General features: G+C 39.4%; 1 protein-coding gene across 1 annotated transcript in view; it reads left to right on the top strand.

The window, feature by feature from the left end:
* The window catches only part of LOC126188561 (E3 ubiquitin-protein ligase MYCBP2-like), a gene marked incomplete at its 5' end in the record, with an annotated part of 354,851 nt that overhangs the window by 35,629 nt on the left and 299,605 nt on the right, over window positions 1-19,617 (top strand). The window contains one exon of the mRNA XM_049930160.1: window positions 15,357-15,553. Within this exon, the coding sequence (XP_049786117.1) occupies window positions 15,357-15,553 (197 nt within the window). The remainder of the gene's footprint in view (window positions 1-15,356; window positions 15,554-19,617) is intronic.

Raw genomic sequence — 19,617 nt, 5'->3', positions numbered from 1 at the left:
AAGGTGTAATTTTTAGACATAGACTTACCTTGATATGTGCAGTGTTTATATAAAAGGGAAAATTGTATTATTGGTGATATTTGTTTTATGGACATTAGGCCACGCTCAAAAGCATAATTCTCTGCCTAACATCATCTTCCAATGTTGGAGATGTCATTGGAGGCTTCAGTGATTCAGAAAGCAGTTACACAGTCTCAAAAAAACTCAGCAAGCTTGAGAAGGTCTAATTGTTAGATGTAGACTTATCTTAAGATGTGCAGTGTTTGATGAGTTTGTTGGAGACTGTAACTGCTTTCTGAGTCATTGAAGCCTCTGATGGTGCATTCAGCATTGGAAAAGGACTGTAAGGCAGGGAACTGTGCTATGGACCATGGCCTAATGCCCAGAAAACAAATACCAGCAATAATGGAAATGCTGGCCATGAAAGCCTGCATTCCATGAAGGAAAATTGCATTCATAAAATTGTAACAATTCACCAAGAGATAAAGGGCTGACCACACTTTGATTTCGGAGGTGCAGATACCAGAAAACACAATAGAAAGACATTAAAATAGATAAGTGCAATCATAGTTTGAGACCCATGAGTTCTTTCTTTAGGGGAGAAAAGAAGAAATAATTGGTGGTAGGGGAGGGGTGTTTTTTTGGGGGGGGGGATTAGAGTGGGCTATGCAGAACTCAGTCTAAGAAGGAACTACCTTTTATGAGGACAAAGGGAGGCAAAAATTACAGAAGTTCATCATCTAGAGGTAGGAGGTCAAGGTAACACATTAATAAGAAGTATGTCACCTCCAGTACAGTGCAGTAGAAAAGAGAAATAGAACGAGAAGTAAATTAAGAAGAAGAAGAGAAGATAACAAGTGAAAAAGAATTATACAAAGTTGAAGAAGAAAAATAAAAAGCTAGAGGCCTGTAGTGAAGAAGAGTGCAGAAGGGTGGCAGAATGAGAGGTAATGTTAGAAAACAAGTTCAAAGAAACTGTGCTATGTTAGAAATTCTAAATGGCTTTTGTGGTATAGTAAGTATCAGGTCTCTTGAGTCATTTGTAAAATATGCTCAGCAGATACACAGTTCATCTGTATACGTTCATATGATCTTGCAGGTTGAGGTGGTCATCCCTATATAGAAAAGAAGACCCTGAATATAAATAAGATGATTTCCCCCCCCCCCCCCCCCCCCACACACACACACATTTTTTTTAAGAGGCTTCTGGAGAAAAAATTATTTTTATCACATGAGTGTGGTTTGAAAACTTCTCAGAATGGAATGTAAAAAAAGTACTTACATCACTGAAACTTTTTTTGTTTTTCGATGTAGTCTCCTTGTAGATTAATGCACTTGGTCCAACAATGTTCCAGTGCCTTGATCCCATCTTGAAAATGATTTTCCTCCAGGCCTGCAAAATAGTTGTCAAATTCGGCTATCAATTCTTCATTTGAAGTGAATCTTTGTCCGCCAAGAAAAATTTTCAGTTTTGGGAAGAGATGCGTGGATCATCATCTAAGCTCTCCCAACCAAATTTAAATTTATTTGTCCACTTGGCAACAGTTGGATATGAATGTGCAGAGTCCCCCAGTGCATTCTCGAAATCTGAATGAATGTCCTTTGCTTTCATACCTTTCTTTACGAAGTATTTAATCACTGCTCAAATTTCGATTTCTTCCACCTTCGCAAATCACTAAGTGGGAACAACAGAGCCATGTCACTGCCACAGCTCTCTTCAAGGGCACTGACGTGGCATGTGTTTACAGGCAACCGTTCAATGATCACACGCACGGCACAGCGGACACACCAGGAACCGCGGTGTTGGCCGTCGAATGGCGCTAGCTGCGCTGCATTTGTGCACCGCCGCCGTCAGTGTCAGCCAGTTTGCCGTGGCATACGGAGCTCCATCGCAGTCTTTAACACTGGTAGCATGCCGCGACAGCGTGGACGTGAACCGTATGTCCAGTTGACGTACTTTGAGCGAGGGCGTATAGTGGGCATGCGGGAGGCCGGGTGGACGTACCGCCGAATTGCTCAACACGTGGGGCGTGAGGTCTCCACAGTACATTGATGTTGTCGCCAGTGGTCGGCGGAAGGTGCACGTACCCGTCGACCTGGGACCGGACCGCAGCGACGCACGGATGCACGCCAAGACCGTAGGATCCTACGCAGTGCCGTAGGGGACCGCACCGCCACTTCCCAGCAAATTAGGGACACTGTTGCTCCTGGGGTATGGGCGAGGACCATTCGCAACCGTCTCCATGAAGCTGGGCTACGGTCCCGCACACCGTTAGGCCGTCTTCCGCTCACGCCCCAACATCGTGCAGCCCGCCTCCAGTGGTGTCGCGACAGGCGTGAATGGAGGGACGAATGGAGACGTGTCGTCTTCAGCGATGAGAGTCGCTTCTGCCTTGGTGCCAATGATGGTCGTAAGCGTGTTTGGCGCCGTGCAGGTGAGCGCCACAATCAGGACTGCATACGACCGAGGCACACAGGGCCAACACCCGGCATCATGGTGTGGGGAGCGATCTCCTACACTGGCCGTACACCACTGGTGATCGTCGAGGGAACACTGAATAGTGCACGGTACATCCAAACTGTCATCGAACCCATCGTTCTACCATTCCTAGACCGGCAAGGGAACTTGCTGTTCCAACAGGACAATGCACGTCCGCATGTATCCCGTGCCACCCAACGTGCTCTAGAAGGTGTAAGTCAACTACCCTGGCCAGCAAGATCTCCGGATCTGTCCCCCATTGAGCATGTTTGGGACTGGATGAAGCGTCGTCTCACGCGGTCTGCACGTCCAGCACGAACGCTGGTCCAACTGAGGCGCCAGGTGGAAATGGCATGGCAAGCCGTTCCACAGGACTACATCCAGCATCTCTACGATCGTCTCCATGGGAGAATAGCAGCCTGCATTGCTGCGAAAGGTGGATATACACTGTACTAGTGCTGACATTGTGCATGCTCTGTTGCCTGTGTCTATGTGCCTGTGGTTCTGTCAGTGTGATCATGTGATGTATCTGACCCCAGGAATGTGTCAATAAAGTTTCCCCTTCCTGGGACAATGAATTCATGGTGTTCTTATTTCAATTTCCAGGAGTGTATTAAGTCCCTTCAGTAGTTAAAATTTGGTAGCCACTGTTCACCACCCAGATTCAATTACCTATATGACTGAATCATGCACTTTTGTAATAGGCAGGCCTGCCTTCATCAAACACTGAACATAAAGCATCCAGCATCACTCCCTTGAGCCCTTCGCTTAGAAAGCCTGAGTCTCTGCTTGACTCCCATAGTGTTTTACCATTGTCTGCTTTTCAATTGGTTGAAAGCCATCCCCACCAAAATACATCATTCTTAAACTCTGCTGACATGATTTGACTCACAATGGCCACTTCTCAGAGTAAACTAATATATTACAACAATATTTAAATAAAGAAATATTATAAACATTCAGTCACACTCAAACCATTTACAATAAACATAAATAAATAAGTCAGTGTTCTTGCACAAGTATGCTCATGATAAATAACAACAGATTGTCATTAATATTGTTGAAACAATCATTTAGGCCTGCTTATCAGACATGTGTTTCGGCACTCTTCTTCAAACATGGTATCAGTTACCACATGCGAATGTCCCCCCCTTAAATTATCATTTTTTTGTATTATCAGTTGTAAAATAATATTTAAATAAAATTACTGTAAAAATAGTAAACTCTTCATTAAATAAATACACAAGTATGACAAAACTGGTAGATGCCAACCTCGGCGAAGATCAGTTTGGATTCTGCAGAAATGTTGGAACACGTGAGGCAATACTGACCCTACGACTTATCTTAGAAAATAGATTAAGGAAAGGCAAACCTACATTTCTAGCATTTGTAGACTTAGAGAAAGCTTTTGACAATGTTGACTGGAATACTCTCTTTCAAATTGTAAAGGTGGCAGGGGTAAAATACAGGAAGCGAAAGGCTATTTACAATTTGTACAGAAACCAGATGGCAGTTATAAGAGTCGAGGGGCATGAAAGGGAAGCAGCGGTTGGGAAGGGAGTGAGACAGGGTTGTAGCCTGTCCCTGATGTTATTCAATCTGTATATTGAGCAAGCAGTAAAGGAAACAAAAGAAAAATTCAGAGTAGGTATTAAAGTCCATGGAGAAGAAATAAAAACATTGAAGTTCGCCGATGACATTGTAATTCTGTCAGAGACAGCAAAGGACTTGGAAGAGCAGTTGAACGTAATGGACAGTGTCTTGAAAGGAGGATACAAGATGAACATCAACAAAAGCAAAACGAGGATAATGGAATGTAGTCAAATTAAATCGGGTGATGCTGAGGGAATTAGATTAGGAAATGAGACACTTAAAGTAGTAAAGGAGTTTTGCTATTTGGGGAGCAAAATAACTGATGATGGTCGAAGTAGAGAGGATATAAAATGTAGACTGGCAATGGCAAGGAAAGCGTTTCTGAAGAAGAGAAATTTGTTAACGTCAAGTATAGATTTAAGTGTCAGGAAGTTGTTTCTGAAAGTATTTGTATGGAGTTTAGCTATGTATGGAAGTGAAACATGGATGATAAATAGTTTGGACAAGAAGAGAATAGAAGCTTTCAAAATGTGGCGCTACAGAAGAATGCTGAAGATTAGATGGGTAGATCACATAACTAATGAGGAGGTATTGAATAGAATTGGGGAAAAGAGGAGTTTGTGGCTCAACTTGACAGGAAGAAGGGACCAGTTGGTAGGTCATGTTCTGAGACATCGAGGGATCACAAAATTTAGCATTGGAGGGCAGCGTGGAGGGTAAAAATAGTAGAGGGAGACCAAGAGATGAATACACTAAGCAGATTCAGAAGGATGTAGGTTGCAGTAAGTACTGGGAGATGAAGAAGCTTGCACAGGATAGCGTAGCATGGAGAGCTGCATCAAACCAGTCTCAGGACTGAAGACCACAACAACAACAACAATGACAAAATATGAGATATTCATAGAGTATTCATTTGTTGCGTAATTGTTGAGGATACAATGATCGGACGAACATTTGCATAATGAAAAGATAAAAAAAATACACTAAATCAGGAAAATAAGTAGATATATTTATGTAGCTTTCAACAATGTAGATATAGTGCAATACTGTCATCTGAGATATCGTATGTTGAAATCGCCTGAAGCATTTAAAAATTGTTAATTCAGAGGTTTAATGTGAAAATATTTAGTCACTGTAAATTGTTAACTTTTGTTGTTTTACGGATATTGAAATTGTTTTTTGTTGGATGCGCCCCTTTTTTCTGGGATCACCAGAGTATCCAGATTTGCAGTAATATTTGATTGTAAATTATCACAGAAATGGTTCCAGCAATGCTGCTTGTCTTTGTACCTGGCTGGCCTGTAGATGTTGTTGCATCTTGTCAAGTGGCAGTGTTTTGGCTGAGGCAGCCACACCGGGCTCTAAGCCCCAGGCCCTCGCAAGCATATGCCTTACCTCCTACCAATTCTAGGTAGCCAAATTTCCCACCTGCATATGCGTAACATTACACATCTCCACCTAATGTGGCACATTAGCTTACTAACTTGGGACATTAAGTCGCACCAAATTTAACATACTTACATAACATAATAAATAAATATATATGAATATAATAGAGGGAAACATTCCACGTGGGAAAAATATATCTAAAAACAAAGATAACAAAAGCGCTGGCAGGTTGATAGACACACAAACAAACACAAACATACACACAAAATTCAAGCTTTTGCAACAAATGGTTGCTCCATCAGGAAAGAGGGAAGGAGAGGGAAAGACGAAAGGATGTGGGTTTTAAGGGAGAGGGTAAGGAGTCATTCCAATCCCGGGAGCGGAAAGACTTACCTTAGGGGGAAAGAAGGACAGGTATACACTCGCACACACACACATACCCATCCGCACATACACAGACACAAGCAGACATTTGTAAAGGCAAAGAGTTTGGGCAGAGATCAGCACACTTTCCTCACTTCTAACAGTCCTGCCTAAGCATAGCAGAAGTGTGGGGCCAGTCCTACTAACTGTTGATGCTCAGGAACAAAAATCCCGTTTACATTTGATCCCCCCTCATAAGTTTAAGGAGGCTTTTGAGACAAATTGGTTTTTGCTCCTTCGAAATCACATTTTGCTTTGAGCATTTCTTCACTGTCACAGACACAGCACACAATTGGTGTTCTGCCATCAAAGGTTAGATTGTTCGCAGTCCAGCTGGCTGTGCAGAAATTCATGACAGCTTTGGCCATGTGCTGCACCAAAGCATGTGTCAGTCTGCAGTTACGAAGGATGATAGCTGTCAAAATATGACTTTGGTGTAGTTATCAGTAATCATATTACTTTCCAAATCCCCATGGATCAGGCACTGAAAGCACTCTCCAGTGCAATCAGTATGGTCACAAACAGGATAGCAAGCAAAAACCAATTCATAGCATAGGCGAAACACATGATTTAACTTGACATTTCGAGCACTCTGTCCATGTTTCCACTAGAAAACATGCCTTTGATTCTATGAAATTTCTTCAACATCACAAAACAACTGACATTTTATCACTTCTCTACTATTTTTCCACATCTAATTAGAAACTTTAGAACTAATATTACGCTTTTCAGAAATTGCCCATTTAACTTTCTTTTTCACTCAGCTGATAGCTGGATCATAATTTCAGCAGTTGTTCACTCTTATTTGCACTAAAATACAATTTATCCCCAGATTTTGTTCTCATAAATGTATTACAACTCACCCCCATAATTTTACATACATAAATCTATTCAAAACCATTGCAAAATAAAATAAATTATGTAATTAACTTATGTAATATCCCCCAAAAACTTGCTCATATTCTGCATGTAACTAAATGTTTTACTCCCACAAATGATTAAAATTTTAATGTGGTCTGACATCTCCATGCGCCAAATTTTATGCAAACAATAATCACAAATAAATTATGGATATTACATGAGAAATCCATCCAAAATACTACAAGTAACACATTTAAACTAAACCCTTTCCCCCAGATCTTACTTACAGTACATTTTATACTTCTCTTTCACAAATAACGAAATCAGTTACGTTCTACTGACCTTCACGCAAGACTCCTGTAGCCAAAGTTGACATTCTCCTTGCACTAAGTTGTGCCTCCACATATTTTACATAAATCTTAAATTCATCATTTTTAGTCTTTACACAAGCAATATTAACCAACCCCCCCCCGCCTCCCCCCAAAAAAAGAGCCCTTATAAATTACACATGAAAATGACACCTATATACATTTACCGTATTTACTCAAATCTAAGCCGCGCCTGAAAAATGAGACTCGAAATCAAGGGAAAAAAAATGTCCCGAATCTAAGCCGCACCTGAAATTTGAGATTCGAAATTCAAGGGGAGAGAAAAGTTTTAAGCCTCACCTCCAAATCGAAACAAATTTAGTCCATTGTAATATGAGACACAATTTAGGTTGAATGAATGACGATACAGCTACAGTAGTTTGGTTCGAGTCGGGGCTTAGCAGTTAAGCTTTACCAGGTAGCCATTGCTATGCGTCACACGCTCTGTCCGTATTTATACGGGTACCCCTCCTTTTTCACGTGTTTCGTCTGGTTTGAATTGATTGCTTATTTTTCTGATAAGTGCCATTCTCAAAGGGAGAGAGAGAGAGAGAGAGAGAGAGAAGAATCATCTCATTAGCGAAACAATGGCAAGAGACTGCTATTTGTTGTTACTATCACTGCTGCTTTCTTTGATAATGATCAACAAGAACCAAATAATAGACTGTGTATGATAGAAGATGTTCTGAACGAGAGTTTAGCGAAAATTTTTCTCCATTTGAAAATCTTTGCAGACACCTCTTTAGTACATTATATGCTACATAGAAATTAGAGTCATCTTAGATTTAAAAATCTAGTCAATTGCCGTGCTCCATTTCTGACTGTATCACTATTAGGCATAAGAATAATACGAATATAAGCATGACATTATATGGATATTCTTCCGTGTTTGCTGTTGTCTCACTCTAGTTTCGTAGTTTATTAGGCAGACAGGATTTAAATGAGATAGCGGCAAACATGAAAGAATTCACGGCAAAATGTTTATATTCGTATTATTCTTATGGTGAAGAGAATACTGCATGTGATTCCCAATTCATAAAAGTTCCTATTAGCAACCATCTCTTCTCACAGGTAGGAAAAAATTCAGAACATAGAGTTGGCCATATTGACAAACATCCCAAACAGTCTTGCCAGTCGGATTTTCATATTACATTGAAATGCTGCTACATTAGAAGATGAACAATATGGAATTTGTATTTACTTCGTTGGATAATGTATGAAAATGCAGTGGTTGAAACTCGGGGTGGAGAAAAAAAGCTCGTCTTCCACTTTCTTTCTTTTTTTTTTTTTTTAATTTATTTACTGATGCAGAGGTTTTGGCGCCAGTATTTATCTTTGTGGCTGCAAAGCTTGCCTGTGTAGCGCTACATATATTCGATGGCAGAAGTTAGTTGTGGTGGCACCTACCAACTTTTTTCAGAACTTCCACTTACTTTGCACTCGATTCTAAGCTGTAGGCAGTTTTTTGGATTACAAAAACCGGAAAAAAAGTTCGGCTTAGATTCGTAAATACAGTATATTGGTACACACCATGTTCTTCATTCACAAGGTGCAACTCTGCCACCATTGCCTTGTCGAACATTTATCTTGGCAGTGAGAGTATCTTTTGAATCTCATTTTTTTAATGCTTTTACACCTGCTTAAATTCGAGCCTCTTTCCTCATTCACCAACAGACTCTTACATTTAGACACAAAATTTGTGACAACCACTGGAACATCATTTTTAGTTTCAAAATATGCACACTTTCTTTCATCATTAATATTGATCAGTTCACTTATATGCCGCACATTTTTAGTTTCACCCCTCTCTAAACACTGTTCCCTCAAAATATAATTGTCAGTGTCTCTTCCTTTTTCTTCCATGTTTATGGTACATTTTATAATTTCGGAACAACCCTCAGTTTCGTTATCCATTTCTAGATTCTCCTGATCTACCTCCAACTCACCTATAGGATTTAAATCACCTTCAAAACCCATGATTTCATAATCAAAAATGGTTCAAATGGCTCTGAGCACTATGGGACTTAACATCTGAGGTCATCAGTCCCCTAGAACTTAGAACTACCTAAACCTAACTAACCTAAGGACATCTCACACATCGATGCCCGAGGCAGGAATCGAACCTGTGACCATAGCGGTCGAGCGGTTCCAGACTGGAGCTCCTAGAACCGCTCGGCCACACCGGCCGGCGATTTCACAATCATTGTAAGCATCAAATGTACTGTTCACCTCCTCTGAAGTAATGATATCAGTAGCTACAACATTCTTCCAGATAACCACACAGTTTAAAATTATATCTCTCTTAAACAAATCCTTATTTGTTTCTGTTGAACCCCCATCACAATTAACTCCGTAAACATCTGCCAACTGTTATTGCATCGCTCCATGTTAGAAAGCACTGAATTCTGCCAAACTTGGAACTAACTCTTTTCCTTCACATTTTCTCCCCTATCATACACCTCTGCTGCTCTATGCCTTAAAATATCGTCTAACACATTTTTACATTCATCCTTCAACATCCACTCAGTAGTGTTTTTATCAAGAGCCATCATTTCACTTCCATCAACAGAAAAAATTGCAAAAATTCCTTCCTCCAAGACATCTAAATCAATAACTTCAATCTTAGCAACTTCAACATTTAAAACAACATCTTTACCTCCCTTAAACACTAAATCACCCACATTCGCTGATACATAATAAAATTCATCACTAGCTGCTGAGACTTTCGCTACACTGCCTTCACAAATACCTTCTGATACTTGATACTTCCATTGATATACCACAAACTTCATCTCCAGCTAACAAGACTACAGCTCTGCTGCCTTCACAGATAACTTCATTTATTTTCTCTGATACAAAATCATCTGCATTACTTTCACCTACATTACTATAATTTTTGCTACTGACTGGTGTCTCATTGGAATTCCCCATACATTCCATCTCCACCACTACAAATCTACCTCTGCCTCTCTTCTAATCACAGAATTTTCCATCAAACATACATTCATTCCACCATTCAGTTCTCTTTCACAAAATAAATTTTCCAGCCCTATATCCCTTTATTGAATATCTCAACACATTATACCATATTTCTTGCCCCCTCTTTATGGTTGTGCTGCTTAAAATTATTTCCCATTTTATTTTTATTTCTTATAACCTCAATCTCCAGCATTTGGTGCTTTTTGTTGAATTTTTGACACCCATAGATTTTTTAAAATAATGTGTCCTTTTCAGCACCAGTTTATTTTGCCACCTCTGTACCTGAGCTACTGCAATCTCTAATTTTCTGACTCCATATTCTAGTGTTGCATTTCGTGAGTTTCCTGCCCCTCAGATCTCTGTTCCCAGTTTTGATTTCCATTGTGAGAATTCCTATTTCCACTTTTCTTTCAAAATTCGTATTACTGTGATAATTATTTCTGTTATGATCATTGTAATTATTGTGGCTATTACTATTGTTCCCATCGTGGTACCCATTTCCCTGTCTACTGTTCCAATTATGTGACTTGAATTTCAATGTCTGATCAAGTTTCTCAATAAAATCTAAAAACTCATCAGTGGAATTTGTCGGGTTGTGGACAAACATTCTTGTTGTTTGGCTGTTTCTTCTGAATGTGTTGAGATTCTGAGGTTGTGGTTACTGTGGGATCCAAGAACACAGTTGTTTCTTTCTGAACACTTAGCAGATTTTACTTCTATACTGACATGAGAATGTTACAATGTCTCTTGCTTCCAAACATATCATCTGCCCACTACTTTCATTGGCTGTGTAGAACCAGCAGCTGACACACACTGAATCATTCCTGCTGTACCTCACACTGAGCTTGACAAATTGCTGTACGAAACAAGTTAATACACCATTGGCTCCAATCTAGACTTTTAGTGTATTCTGCAGGAATGTATGCTGTTGTTGAGTAGTTGTCCAATTTTAAAATCAAATCAATTCCCAGTGCAAATGTATTCAGGCAAGGTCATATGTAACAACAGCAGCTAACAGATAAATAAAATATTGCAAACACTATTCAGCCTAATTCTCGAACTTTTGCTTGTCCCACGATCTAGAGACATCTGTTCGTACTATCCCCACAACGGGTCTTTCTACTGAAATTTATTCTAGGACAACAATGATAATTAGTTTAATATGATTTACTTTGTTTGTTAGACATTTCAGGATACATTTTCCTTCTTGTTTCATCTGAATGTCATCATCTAGTTCCAAAGCTGGTTAAGAGCTGGTAATGATTTTCTCTGGTATTCTGTTACATGGACAGTGACTGACTTTCTCATTTGCAAGACACTTGGTAAATCAGTAGTTTCTCAATACAAAACAAAATACTGAATTGCATTCAGAATCAAGTAATGGTTTTTGAAGGACAAGATTTTCACCTTCAAATGTTACCTTCATTTAAAAAGGAGCATAAATGTATGTATACGGTATCAATAAATCAATGAGAACTCTTAGTGCAAACCTATTCACATACAACAAAAGCTTGTAGGTTGATAGAATTTAATGTTGTTTTGTCCTATATTTCACTAAATTGTCAATTTTTAAGTAGAGCATTAGACTGTTGTAGTGGGTAGTTCATAGTTTCTTATGTATCCCTTGCACTAGAACTGTGAGTCAAATGTCATGTGATTGTCTGAGCAAGGTTGATAATGTATTGACCACTTCATCATATCAGGAAATCTCAGACCTATTGAAATGCAAGTGTTGTTTGATATGCCCTGTCCTTTGGGATTGTTCAAAATAAATTTGCATGAAACCTCAATAGCCAAAGTTTCAACTGTAAATGTAACATGACCCTTGATTGAACAATGTAAAATTGTTGACCTCATCAGCAATTGTTTAATCTGTGAATATAAGATGACCCCTTATTTTTTGACTGATGAATTGGAGAGAAAACCTCGTTTTATTTTATTTTAGTTATATATATATATATATATATATATAACTTACCAAACAAAAGCATTGGTATGTTGATAGAGACACAAACAAACACAAACACACAAAAATCAAGCTTCGCAACCCACGGTTGCTTCATCAGGAAAGAGGGAAGGAGAGGGAAAGACGAAAGGATGTGGGTTTTAAGGGAGTGGGTAAGGAGTCATTCCAATCCCAGGAGCGGAAAGACTTACCTTAGGGGGGAAAAAAGGACAGATATACACTCGCACACACACACATATCCATCTGCACATATACCGACACAAGCAGACATATGTAAAGGCAAAGAGTTTGGGCAGAGATGTCATTCGAGGCGGAAGTACAGAGGCAAAGATGTTGTTGAATGACAGGTGTGGTATGAGCGGCGACAACTTGAAATTAGCGGAGGTTGAGGCCTGGTGGGTAACGGGAAGAGAGGATATATTGAAGGGCAAGTTCCCATCTCCGGAGTTCTGATAGGTTGGTGTTAGTGGGAAGTATCCAGATAACCCGGATGGTGTAACACTGTGCCAAGATGTGCTGGCCGTGCACCAAGGCATGTTTAGCCACAGGGTGATCCTCATTACCAACAAACACTGTCTGCCTGTGTCCATTCATGTGAATGGACAGTTTGTTGCTGGTCATTCCCACATAGAAAGCTTCACAGTGTAGGCAGGTCAGTTGGTAAATCACCTGGGTGCTTTCACATGTGGCTCTACCTTTGATCGTGTACACCTTCCGGGTTACAGGACTAGAGTAGGTGGTGGTGGGAGGGTGCATGGGACAGGTTTTACACTGGGGGCGGTTACAAGGGTAGGAGCCAGAGGGTAGGGAAGGTGGTTTGGGGATTTCATAGGGATGAACCAAGAGGTTACGAAGGTTAGACGGACGGCGGAAAGACACTCTTGGTGGAGTGGGGAGGATTTAATGAAGGATGGATCTCATTTCAGGGCAGGATTTGAGGAAGTCGTATCCCTGCTGGAGAGCCATATTCAGAGTCTGAGCCAGTCCCGGGAAGTATCCTGTCACAAGTGGGGCACTTTTGGGGTTCTTCTGTGAGAGGTTCTGGGTTTGAGGGGATGAGGAAGTGGCTCTGGTTATTTGCTTCTGTACCAGGTCGGGAGGGTAGTTGCGGGATGCGAAAGCTGTTTTCAGGTTGTTGGTGTAATGGTTCAGGGATTCAGGACTGGAGCAGATTTGTTTGCCACGAAGACCTAGGCTGTAGGGAAGGGACCATTTGATATAGAATGGGTGGCAGCTGTCATAATGGTGGTACTGTTGCTTGTTGGTGGGTTTGATGCGGAAGGATGTGTGAAGCTGGCCATTGGACAGATGGAGGTCAGCGTCAAGGAAAGTGGCATGGGATTTGGAGTAGGACCAGGTGAATCTGATGGAACCAAAGGAGTTGAGGTTGGAGAGGAAATTCTGGATTTCTTCTTCACTGTGAGTCCAGATCATGAAGATGTCATCAATAAATCTGTACCAAACTTTGGGTTGGCAGGCCTGGGTAACCAAGAAGGCTTCCTCTAAGCAACCCATAAATAGATTGGCGTACGAGGGGGCCATCCTGGCACCTTTAATTGTTGGTATGTCTGGGCTTCGAAAGTGAAGAAGTTGTGAGTCAGGATGAAGTTGGCTAAGGTAATGAGGAAAGAGGTTTTAGGTGGGGTGGCAGGTGATCGGGAGGAAGCGCTCCATCGCAGCGAGGCCCTGGATGTGCGGAATATTTGTGTATAAGGAAGTGGCACCAATGGTTACAAAGATGGTTTCCGGGGGTAACAGATTGGGTAAGGATTCCAGGCATTTGAGAAAGTGGTTGGTGTCTTGGATGAAGGATGGGATACTGCATGTAAATTGGTTGAAGGTGTTGATCTACGCAGGCAGAGATACATTTTGTGGGGGCTTGGTAACCAGCTACAATTGGGCGGCCGGGATGATTGGGTTTGTGAATTTTAGGAAGTAGGTAGAAGGTAGGGGTGCGGGGTGTCGGTGGGGTCACGAGGTTGATGGAGTCAGCTTTTAGACAACACTACATACAAAGTTTGCCAAGGTAACCCCATTCCTGATGTCCAGGTGGAGCTTCAAGGAGTCCTCAGAACCTTAGGCCCCCTACAAAACCTTTCACCTGACTGATACGAATCCCTCTTAGGCTGGGTTCAATGTTCAGAATGCCTCCCCACCCTCTCCTCTTCTCCCAAGTATACCTGTACTACTGTCCTGCCAATAAGAACTCATAAATGTTGATAAGACTACCCCTAGTTTTTGCGGCCACATCTCTCCCTATGATTTACACAGTATTTGCTTAATTTATTCGGGGTAGAGAAGGAAATTTTTTGTGCGCTTTCAAAGGAACCAGCCTGCCATTCACCTTTAAGTCATTTAGAGAAATCACAGAAAACCTAAATCTGGGTGGATTGATGCTTTGAACCACTTCTCTCCTGAACATGAGTCCATTGTCTAAAACACTTACACCAGCTCATTCAGTCACATGCTCTGTGTGGAGAAAGCCACCTTTAGTTTTCTCTTTGTTCTCTTTGTTTACAAGGTGACACAAAAATAAAATAATTTATAAATGTTATTTATAATTATTATTATCTATAAATATTACAATTATTTACATTTATATATAATTGTTTATAAATCTTTATAAATTATTATTTATTTATTGTTATTTGAATGGTATAAAACACAAAATGCTGTCTTAAGAAGCCTGTGTACCTTTCTTGTAGCATCCATGAAGACAAAATTAGACTAATTATAGCTCACACAAAGGCAAATTAAGCAGTTATTTTTCTCATTCTTCATGTGTGAATGGAATAGGAAGAAATCTTAATACACAGTGCAAAGGGGCGTGAGTACACTGTGCCATACACTTGGAAGTTGTTTGCAGAGTATGGATATAGATGTAGTAAATATCTGTCACAAGTTTTTATTTTTTATGCAGATAATCTTATAGAGACATGAATCCCTCAAATTCTAAACATTTTTTCTTGCAGTTATATTTGTGTACAGTGCATATGTATGATTTTTGTTCAAAATCGGCCATGTATGCTTTATTAAACAAACCAGAAGGAATTCAGTGAAAGTAAGTAATGAATGCAAAACACTAGGTGATGTTCAGATACAAAAGAAACATTCCTACATGTTTTAATTAATTTGATTGATGCTGCACATTTTGACATGTTTGTGAAGAAGTCTTATACATGGAGATGTTTTTCTAGTACGTGTGGTGTGTGTGTGTGTGTGTGTGTGTGTGTGTGTGTGTGCGTGTGTGTTTTACAGATAGAATATGTATAAAGGAACAATATTGATGTCTCAATAGGGACTTGCCACCTGAATTAGCTGGGGTATCAGTGAAAGACCTAGTGAAGGCAATTGGTGAGAGTCGTGCTAATGGAAATGGTGTTACACCCCCTGGCACTCCACGCAGAACCTCACGCAGTTCAAGTCCGAAGGCCAGTGCACCAGGAACTGTGTCACCACGCCTAAGCCGCAGCTCGAGCCCCGTTCCAATTCCAGGTAAAATATTTGGAGAAATGTGTAGTTGTGGTTCTACTCAGATGTTTACTATGTCCTGCGTCATAATGCTTGACAAGTTTTTCTAGAAATGTTGGTGTGCCATCATTCAGCTCTTTTCAGTTTTGTTGTGCTTTCTTATATGCAGCTGACTTCATACGCAAGGTAGTATCCAATTTTTCTAACAGGGCTGCGATATGAGCATCACTTTCAGTAGTGCAATACAATATCCCGTGGTGCTTCCAGGGTAGCAGATATTCAGAATTATGAAAAATAAATGAACAAGAGTTGAAACCACACATGTGCTGTGAATCTCAGAAAGGAGCAGCAGTGATGGAGGTGCAACCAATGTCTTCGTTTCTTAGCAGCAGAATTGACAGAGAAAATAAAACTTCTTTTAAGAATACATACAGTAAGAATAATAGGACCCACCATATAGTTTCGTAGTTCACATTATATAGTTTCACAGTTCACATTTGGTGATAATACCTATCTTAGAATTATCACTACTGTATTATCTGTAGACCAAGGGACTTCAATATTTTTGCTGAACTTCTTGACAGCTGAATAAGAGTAGTTTTTATTTAACAGATGATGAAAACAATTAAATGAAAGTAGTAGCATTTTGACACCCACAAGAAGCTTTATTACACCACATTATATTATTGTTAATTTACTTTATTATAAGCAATAAGAGTATTCCCGTGAATTTAGTGTGGCATGGGTGAGAGGTCAGAGAGACAAGCACATTATGTCATTTATTGGCAAGTTAAAGAATGCAAATTCAGACTCAGTATATCAGTGCCAAACAGGAAAAACTGGAGTTGAAAGTGGTTTTGATAACTTTTTTGGTGCTTTTCTTCCTGATTAATAAAAGTTAGCTTCTCTGGTAAATTAAAAATAAATAAATTAACTGGTACAAAGAGTTAACACAAATTAGAGAAAACATGCTTATTTTGTATTGAATATATAACAGTGAGGATAATCAAGGGACTGAGCAGAGAGAGATGATTTACTATGCTTACCTTTGAAATATAAAGTATTACAAAGCTAAGCTCATGCAAGCCAAAAAGCAGCATATGAAAGGTACATAAAGGTGTTCCATATAACTGTAAAGCAGCATAGGAAGTGATAAGACAAGATAATTCTTGTAACCAGGTACATCAAACTCTGCTCAGTCTAGGATAATTGAGTGACTACTGTGTCACATTTAGAGAACTTGGAGACAGAATTATAGCCACAGACACATCTGCAAGGGATCTGCTTGGTTCCTATGTGTCTGAACGGCCTATCTTTCATTAGGATGAAATCATGCTCAGTGAGGTCTGTAAAATGTTTCTGAAAAAAGAGCCCCTACAGAACTACTGCCCAGTTTCTGCTGTGCCAGTACTCTCAAAATATTTGAATCACCATGTACATTCAACTAACCAATTATTTTGATAAGCATGACCTTTGCAACAATCAGCATTGATTTTGGCTAGGTAAAAATACCACTGCAGCTGTTCTGGAAATTTTTGGTCAGACTTTTTAACAACTTTCAAAAATAAGAAGCTGGTGTCATTATGCAATGTAAGGAAAGAGTTTTGACTGCATTCCTTTTAACATATTACTAACAGTATTATGGTATACACAAATCTACATTAGCAGTAATTTCCTCCTACTTGAGTAACAGAAGACAGTTTGTCTCAATTAGAAATAGACATTATTCCTTGTAAAAATTGGTACAGGTGTTCCATAGGGTTCTGTCCTTGGCTCCTTGTTCTTCATTACTGCTTTCAGTGATGTGCCCAGTTGTGTGTCACAACTCTAATCTCTTATGCTGATGACACAACTTCACTTACTTCACATCACGAGATCCCAACTCTTGATAAGATTATGCAAGACTCTCTTGACTTTGCATTGAATTGGTTTGCAGCCAATAAACTTTTGTAATTCAGACAAAAGCTCATATTAGGATTGTCTAAGAATATAGAAAGTAAATGTGGGGAAAAAATTGTTCGTATAACATTCATGATTGGTTCTACAGAGCATGTCACCCTCTTTTTACCAGGTTTAGGATACTAACAGTAGTGAAGGAAAATATTGACTTTGAAAGGCACAGGCTAGCAATAACAGGAAACTCCCAGAATATGAATATCTACAAAATCTTTTAACTAGTTTCCTCTCCCTGCTTGATTCATGCCATTTAAAAATTTCAAAAATAAGATGCTATTTCTGGCTAACAAAAAATCTGCATTGCATTATAAAAGAATCTCTGATATGGCCAATGTTGATTTTAATATTTACAACTATAGCTGCACTCTTTCACTTTGTATGAACAGTGTTAATTTTAGTAATTAAGACTGTAGGTGCACCATGTAATTTGACTACACTACTGTTATTTATTTATGACGAAGCCTGTTTCATATAAAATGATAAGTGGCAAATAAATAAAGGTTAAAGGAAATTCATTGTTTTTGCCTATTGTCGTCAATCCCAACAAAGAGCAGCGTACTTTCAGAAGAATACTCCTATCATCTCAAAACAATTAAACAGTGGAAGATGAATAAAGTAAAACAATCTTCTATGCTCCTTTCATTATTCTGAATTTTTTTGATATGTGAATAAGTTTGTGTAAATATCACATCAAACTCTGATACTACTTGATTTTATTGTTATATGAGATCAATATAGTATCTGGCACTTTTCTATCCTTATAAAACACTTTATTGAAAAATGAATAACTCCAATGTACGTGACTGCTTTGGCTTGCTTGTTTTTGTGTATTTCACCAACTATAGCTCAAATTGGAAGGCTGTAGGGATTGATAGCATTGGACAAGAATAACGGGTTTTCTGAGGTGGTGTGATGAAGTTTCTCACAAGTGTCAACAACTGAGATGATCTAGATATGTTTTGGCACTGCTTCCAAGATGCATTTAAAGAAATGTGAGAGGTTTTTACACCTATGCTTACATATAAATTAGGTTGCTAAGTGTAATCATGGCTAATTGATGAAAATTGTCTCTTTGATGAAAAGGCAATGGCTGCAAAGGCAGACTTGGAAATTTTGGATACTGCTTCATAGGCCTGTTCATTATGCAAAAATTTTTCTATAGAAGTGCTGTGAAGGCTTTTTGACATTATGTCACCAATAGCAGCTCACTGTGAGCTAGTAGTTGGTAAGTTCATTATTAGAATAACAGTCCAGCACAGACTCATAACTAAAAGATGGGAGGTAAACTTAAAAATAACCACAGGATACAGATAAAAAATATGTTTTGCTAATCTTTCAGAGAATGCCCGTCTTGAGAAAGTTGAGAATGTGTACTCCCCCCCCCCCCCCCCCCCCTCTCTCTCTCTCTCTCTCTCTCTCTCTCTCTCACACACACACACACACACAGTCATTGTTGTCTCCTAAAGACTCTTAAGTGAGAACTGGCTGACTAGTCGGTGAGACTGAGCAGCAACAGGCAAACTGTCTACTCCAGTGATGCACAGAAGCTTGTTGATGCATAAAAAGTTTACCATGACAGTGCAGATCTGTATACTAGTTGGAAGACATCTTGCTGTACACCATGGGCTGAAGGTAAAAATATTTAATTGCCAGATCGGTTTTGGAGTGTTTGGCCCATTATTGGTGGCATCTGATAGAGAGGACAAATGAATAGTGCATACATATCAATGTCTGCATGCATTACAATAGAAAAATAAGGTTACTTGCTGTTGTGTGTGTGTGGATATCAAATAATGGGTGTGTCAGATATGATATATTTATAATGTTAATGATGTCAAGCTAGAAGTCATAGAATATCCATGGATATTTGATTTCTAATTATAATCATGTCTGTATGATCACAGTAGGATCCACCACCTGTCTCTCTACTCAGGTTATATTGTGTACATGTTATAACTGTCAAACACTAAACATCACAAATCTTAGTTACATTGGACACCACTGTCACAGAGAAAATATGGAACTGATATCATATCAAGATATAACTGTGACATGCATTCACTATATGTATTGAATACATTACTTGGAAAAATAGTGTATAAGAGTACAGTATATAAAGTATACGATTTGTT

This window comes from Schistocerca cancellata, chromosome 5 (assembly GCF_023864275.1).
Source record: "Schistocerca cancellata isolate TAMUIC-IGC-003103 chromosome 5, iqSchCanc2.1, whole genome shotgun sequence".
Classification (NCBI taxonomy): domain Eukaryota; kingdom Metazoa; phylum Arthropoda; class Insecta; order Orthoptera; family Acrididae; genus Schistocerca; species Schistocerca cancellata.
The sequence above is the reverse complement of the archived record's forward strand: the minus strand, read 5'-3'. Positions and strand labels throughout refer to the sequence as shown.